General features: G+C 40.6%; 1 protein-coding gene across 2 annotated transcripts in view; it reads right to left on the bottom strand.

The window, feature by feature from the left end:
- Nucleotides 1-1365: 1365 nt before the first annotated feature.
- Nucleotides 1366-7341, bottom strand: part of hif1aa (hypoxia inducible factor 1 subunit alpha a) — a 47914-nt gene continuing 41938 nt past the window's right edge. The window contains exons 16-17 of one of the 2 annotated variants that reach the window (XM_057858853.1): nt 5957-6055; nt 1366-3257 (exon numbers count right to left, since the gene is read on the bottom strand). In XM_057858853.1, the coding sequence (XP_057714836.1) occupies nt 3094-3257; nt 5957-6055 (263 nt within the window). In that variant the 3' untranslated portion in view covers nt 1366-3093. The remainder of the gene's footprint in view (nt 3258-5956; nt 6056-7341) is intronic. The other variant, XM_057858854.1, reaches the window with a different exon arrangement.

Below are 7341 nucleotides of genomic sequence, written 5' to 3'. Positions count from 1 at the left end.
TTTGGTCTTATGACAGTCGTATGATGCGTCTGAGGTTGTGGACAGGTGTCTTTTATACCGATAATGAGTTCAAACAGGTGCCATTAATACAGGTAACGAGTGGAGCCTCGTTAGACCTCGTTTGAAGAAGTTAGACCTCTTTGACAGCCAGAAATCTTGCTTGTTTGTAGGTGACGAAATGCTTATTTTCCACTCTAATTTTGAAATAAATTCTTTAAAAATCAAACAATGGGATTTTCTGTTTTTCTTTTCCACATTCTGTCTCTCATCGTTGAGGTTTACCTATGTTGACAATTATAGGCCTCTCTAAAAACCCTCAAAACAAAACAAAAAAACCCCCAAAACATGTAATCATTACGAAATCTGAATGTCAAAAATTTATATTCGATATTTTTTGCGTCCTGTATGGTATACTGGGGACGGGTTTCAATAAGCTTCGGCTTCTTCAGTCAGCTCTTTTCTTTTCGGGTTGAATTAATTGTAAACACATATAAATGCTGTATGTTTGTTTGGATTTGTCATGCCTGAAGGGAAAATAAATAAATAAATAATCTTTTCAAGTAGAAGAACTTGCACAATTGGTGGTTGACTAAATACTGATTTGCCCCACTGTAGGTAACACTTTATTTGACAGTGGCATCATAGGACCGTCATAATTATGACACAATCATGGGCATTACTGAATGCTTATGACAGATGTAATTCAGGGTCACCAGGCAAATTATGTCGCTAACTCCATTTATGTCCAGCTAGGATCTTTTACTGTATATCCATTCAAAGCTGGCATAATTTGCTGGATAACACTAAATGACATCTGTTATAAGCATTCATTAATGTACATGACAGTGTCATGGCATAATTATGATTGTCTAATGATAGTCTTATGGCGCCACTGTCAAAACATGAATTTTGATTGTTATTTACATCTGTAGCTCTACAATGCATGCAAGGAGGCATGTTGGACAACAACAGTGTTGACAGCAGGTGGCAGCAGAGGTTGACTATCTCTCCCAAGAGAGCAGTGATGGCCAAATGAAGCTTCTTGAAGCAATAAAGCTGTGTGGCCAATTAGTTCAAAGCTTTGCGGTGGTCTTACGACAGTCGTATAATGCCGCTGTCAAATAAAGTCTTACTAGATAATATCTTTTGGTGTTAATATTCCATAATACAGTGAGGACGGCTGCGGCTTATAGGCCAGAACGGCTTATCTATGAACAAATGTCGTTTTCATGTCAAATTTGGTGGGTGGCGACTTATAGTCAGGTGCACCTTATAGTGCGAAAAGTACAGAATTGAAAAATATTTTTCCAAGTGCCTACATCTGCATTTGACAGATCCGGAAATAAAAGACACGTCAAACAGTAATTAGAAGACAACCATTTAATGTTAGACAGCGACAAGAAGCGTGGTATGACCGAGTGATTACTTGGACAGTTACAGACTACATTTAACAGAGCTATGTTGGACAAAAGCACCGATGTAGCTATGATCTCACATTAGTAAAAGTGAAACAGTTCTGATCCTCCTTACCTTTGGGTTAAGCATGTTAAAACCCAGCCGAGTCACGGTTGGAGGAAAACCAGTCATTTTGAAGCAAAGCGAACCTGGTTACTTACAATGAAAAAGCTGAACGTGTGACTTTTGCTGGTATACAATACATACAATAACACATACAGCAAAGTAATAAAGTGACTCATGTACTGGACTGCCACACAATTAAATGTATTCAAAGACAAGACGGTGACTAAAAGTAGCCGACATTCAAACCAGTGAAGGTCCAAACATACAACCCCTAGCAAAAATTATGGAATCACCAGTCTCGCACAAGCACTCACTCAGACATTTTATCATGTAGAACAAACTCAGATAAAAAGCTTGAAAAAATAATGAATTAGTTCAAAAGTGCAACTCTTTAGCATTCAGAAACACTAAAAGAAATGAATAAAAAACATTGTGGTGGTCAGTAAATGTTACTTTTATAGAGCAAGTGTGGGGAAATATGTATGGAATTACTCCATTCTGAGGGAAAAAAATGGAATCATGAGAAACAAAGAAAAAACAATCAAAACATCTGGATGGGTCTTTCTCCAAGGAATGCTTTAACAGTTTTAGCTCTGTTGCATGATGCATTGTCATCTTGGAAAATGACATATTTTCAATTTAAGGGATAAGAAAGCTAACATTTCAATGCTTTTATTGAAGATTTAACCGCAGCCATCTCCCCAGTGCCTTTGCCTGACATGCATCTCCATATCATCAAGGATTGAGGGAATTTTGATGCTTTCTTCAGGCAGTCATCTTTGTAAATCTAACTGGAACAGCACCAAACAAAAGTTCCTGCATCATTACCTGGTCAAGAGTCAAGAATCTGTATTAGACAAGGTGTCAAGAGTCAAGAATCTGTATTGGACAAGGTGATGATGCTGGAACTTTTGTTTGGTGACATTTAATGACCATGACAATGTTTATTATTAATTTTTTTTGTCTTTCTGAATGCTATAGAGTTGCACTTTTGAACTAATTAATAATTTTTTCAAGCTTTTTTATATCTGAGTTGGTTCTACATGATAAAATGTCTGAGTGAGTGCTTGTCCGAGACTGGTGATTCTATACTTTTTTGCTAGGGGTTGTATATCCGCAGACTACAGATGTTAACACGTTTCAACAAGTATGGTAGCGCAAAATAAAACTTCAAATCCCATTAAAACTAGTTTAAAAAGGCGTACAGTAATATATATTGCTGGTAATCGTTTTTTTCTTTCTTTTTTAAGAAAATATAAATTGTGCGACTGAAGCTTACAATACACTGCTGGCAGTTGCGCCAGGTGACCTGCTGGAAAAGGTCGTCGGAGAGGCGCCGTGTGCTGAGAGGCTCGGGAGTAAAGGAAACAAGAGAGAAATGGATAAACTGCCGGAATTGCTCGTCGTGCCGCTGCCGTGTGTCACAGTGGAATGCTACAGACTTCGCGTGATGTGCGCAAACGGCAGCCGGACTCGAGTCGGACGTATTCTGATACATAAATAAGAGGTTGTTGGGGTAGAGGGGACGGGAAAATGAGGAGTTTAAGTTTCCAGTCAAGTCCGAGGGCGGACTCAGTTGACGTGGTCCAAGGCGCGCAGAAGCTCCTCCCCTTGGAGCAGATACTGGCGACCCTGCAAGGGAGCGTTGACCTCGCAGTCATAGCGGGTGAGCTGTGGCAGGTTGAACAGGGACCTGGTGGCCTCTGACGTGCTGCCTAACAGGCAACTCGCCAAATCTGAAGACGAAAACAGACAAGGCCTCGTGTTAATAAGTGAAGAGACATCATCGCGGAATCGTTGTTTTCATCAGTGATGACGATAACGAAAATATTTTGTCGATGAACAATTATTCCATGACGATTAAACGATAAAGGGCTAAAAACATGTCTCAGGAGACTAAAACATAAGACGAATTCCAATTTTCGTCTGAAGAGATGAAAACGCGCCATAGTTTCTACTTCATATGTTCACAACATAGCTAGGTTCATACCGCAGGTCTTAATGCACAATTCCGATTTTTATGTCTTATTTGTTTTTTTGGATGCCTGTTCAGACTACAGTTGTCCCGACTAGTCGTCGTCATTGATGACAGAAATGCATCTACGACCACACCATCCTGTCGACGGTTAATGAAGGGTTAAAAAAATATGTGTGTGGGAAGTTGAGAATGGCGGCCGCTCGGTATGCAAGAGGGGAAAGCGGCACAAAGACAAAAATGCGCACCAGAGTGGCCAAAGCATGGACTTATTTCAACGACGGCGTTTCATCGCCGCGTGCGTGTGTGCACATCCATATGTGCGTGCTTGTACACGTGCGTTTTGATGTTATATGAGATTCCAGTTCCTTTCAAAGATGTTTAATGGTTCTCAACACGCCGTAGAATTAAAGTTCAGGGATACAAAATAAGGAAACACATATACAGTGGTATGAAAAAGTATCTGAAGCTTTTGGAACTTCTCACATTTCTGCATAAAATCACTATCCAATGTGATCCGATCAAAATCACACAGAAGAAAAAAACTGCTTCAACGAAAACCACCCAAACATTTATAGGCTTTTATATTTTAATGAGGATAGTATTCAAACAATGACCGACGAAGGAAAAATAAGTTAACCATCACATTTATAACTTTGTGGCCCCTCCTTTGGCTGCAATAACTTCAACCAGACACTTCCTGTAGCCGCAGATCAGTCTGGCATATCGATCAGGACTAATCTTGGCCCATTCTTCTCTACAAAACTGCTGTAGTTCAGTCAGTTTTCAGGGATGTCCGGCATGAATCGCTGTCTTTAGGTCATGCCACAGCATCTCAATGGGGTTCAAGTCTGGACTTTGACTTGGCCACTCCAGAATGTGTATTATATTCTTCTGAAACCATTCTGAAGTTGATTTATTTCTGTGTTTTGGACCACTGTCTTGTTGCAGCTTTTTAGCTTCAACTGTCTGACAGACGGCCTCAGGTTTTCCCGTGAAACATCCTTATAAACTTTTGAAACCATTCTTCCATTAATGACTGCAAGTTGTCCAGGCCCTGAGGCAGCAAAACAGCCCCAAATCATGTTTCAAGGTGTTGATGTTGGTGAGCTGTTCCATTTTTCCTCCACACATGACGTTGTGTGTTACACCCAAACAATCAATTTTGGTTTCATCAGTCCACAAAATATTTTGCCAAAACTTCTGTGGAGTGTCCAAGTGCCTTTTTGCAAACATTAAACGAGCAACTATGTTTTTTTAGACAGCAGTGGCTTCCTCCGCAGAGTCCTCCCATGAACACCATTCTTGGCCATCGTTTTACATATAGTTGATGTGTGCACAGAGAGACTGGACTGTGCCAGTGATTTCTGTAATTATTTAGCAGACACTGTAGGGTTCTTTTTTTTACCTCTCTGAGTATTCTGCACTGAATTCTTGGCGTCATCTTTGGTGGACAGCTACTCCTTGGGAGAGAAGCAACAGTGCCAAACTCTCTCCATTTGTGGACTTCTCTGACTGTCGAGTGATAAACATCAAGACTTTTGGAGATGGTTTTGTATCCTTTTCCAGCTTTATACAAATCAACGATTCCTTGATCGCAGGTCTTCAGACAGCTCTTTTGACTGAGCCATGATGCACATCAGACAATGCTTTTCATCAAGACAATTCTTACCAGGTGTGTGTGTTTTATAGTGGCCAGGGCAGCTTTAAACCACTCATCAGTGTTTGGGCACACACTTAAGTTATTTGGTAAAAATTGGTTTCAATTGGACTTTAACAATGGTAGTAAAAGACCACAAAGGCGTCAGATGACCCAGATACCAAACTGACTACTTGACTTTGTGAAACAATAGACCAGTGTTTTTCAACCAGTGTACCGCAGAACACTACTGTGCCGTGAGAGATCGTCAGGTGTGCCGCGAGAAGTTATCCAATATCGTTTTTTTTTTTTTTTTTTTTTACGTCGGGCGGAGTTGCAGTAGGAAAGATGGAGTAGGTAGAACCGTAGAAGGTTGTGGTCGTGTGCAGATGAGCAAGGTATTGCTCGTGTCGCGTTCAAGAACTGCTCAGATTTCTAGCCATCAGCCACCTTGCTGTCCGCGACAATGTGGACACCAGCACGTCTACTGTACATCATTTGACTGGATTCGTCAAGTGTCAATATACACGAATGTGTCCTTTCCATTTCATCCTTAAGTGAGACCGTCAATCCTCCCCGTGTTTTATTCCAACGCATTGTTGAGGAAAGCAAGGTGGCTGATGGCTAGAAATCCGGGCAGTTCTTGAACGTGACACGAGCAGTTGCATTTGCTGTCGTTTCAAAACAAGTCGATTTGACTATTTTGTTGGCCTCCATGAAAACACAGAGAAACAGGCAACTTTTTTGAGAAACACTACAAAGGTAAATGAGAAAGCTCTCAAAACCTTGTTGCTAAACCCAAAAAAGAAAATTCTACTTGCCTGCAAAGCCATTGTCAGCGAGATGCTTGGCCCTGATGCGGTTAAAGACATTGTTAAAGTCCCCCTGTCTGATTATTCTGAGCTTTTCAAGCCTTACTGCTATAAAAAATAAAAACAGAGAGATCCAAAGAGCTGTTGACAAAGATTCCTGCCAGGAAATTGGCTTTGTGTTCATCCATACATGCTCAAGTTTCACACTGAGCAAGTATAAATACTGAGAAATTATTTTATAATTAAGTATAGAAAGTAATTTTGTAACATTTTATAAATATTGAGAAATTATTTTATAATTAAATATAGAAAGTAATTTTGGAACATTTTTGGTTTGTGGTGTGCCGCGAGATTTTTTCCATTGTAAAAATGTGCCGTGACAAGGAAAAGGTTGAATAACACTGCAATATACCATTCAAACAAGTAATCAAGCAGACAACCCCCCTACACACTCCTGTGTGTCCCTCGTTTGGGACAGCCCTAGTTCAGACTGCCTCTGTCGATTGAGCCTGTTCAAGTATTACACACGTTCAAGTATTACGCATGTGCTGTAATTCGCAGGCCGACGAGCGCTGAACAAACTGACCCTCATTCGCAGAAGCACAAATGACTGCACATGCTGGCTCTACGTCATTCTTGGGTGACCAAATTTTGATTTCCGAAAAGAAGCCACAAATAATAGACATAAATAATCGCTGTAACTCGAATGCAATGCTAACATCGAGTTACATTAAGTGTGTGATGATCACTCGTGTGTTTCAAAACAAGTAAGCCTGGAGCCTGGCGCGGACACTGGTGAGTTCGGTTTGGTTGGTGCGCAGCACATCACATGAATGACACAACCAAACACTGTTACTATACAGGCTAGTTACACATACAATAAGAAAATGTCACACATTGTGAACATATTACAAAAACTACAGGGTTTCCCCTTGTAAGATAAGCTTGTTTTTGGGTGCCAAATATATTATGCCAGTGTGCTCTCCCACAGCTATTATACATGCACTCCCAAGCTATTATGAAGAATACAGTTTTAGCCCATAATCATGTGCTTACCAGTGATTGTTCACATCCTGCTGATAAATAGATACACACACATATGTTGATTCATCACACAACGTCTCAGTACTTATCCACCAAGCTGCAGTACTTTGAGTGCAAATGTGTGTTCAAAACAAAGATATCTTGCCTGCTCAGGAAATTCAATCAGGAAGTGTGACTGTTCAATCACTGACTAGAATACTGCCACGTTGGACAACAGTGTTGTAACTGTACTCTGCCCATCAACAGCCCTCAATAAAAGTTAGCAGCGCAGGAGAGTTCGGGGAGAGACTTGGATGAGAGACAATGGTCGCGGAACATGTCTCCTGGCTCTCCCAACCTGCAGGTTGAAA

Source organism: Corythoichthys intestinalis, chromosome 15, assembly GCF_030265065.1.
Source record: "Corythoichthys intestinalis isolate RoL2023-P3 chromosome 15, ASM3026506v1, whole genome shotgun sequence".
Lineage (NCBI taxonomy): Eukaryota > Metazoa > Chordata > Actinopteri > Syngnathiformes > Syngnathidae > Corythoichthys > Corythoichthys intestinalis.
The sequence above is the reverse complement of the archived record's forward strand: the minus strand, read 5'-3'. Positions and strand labels throughout refer to the sequence as shown.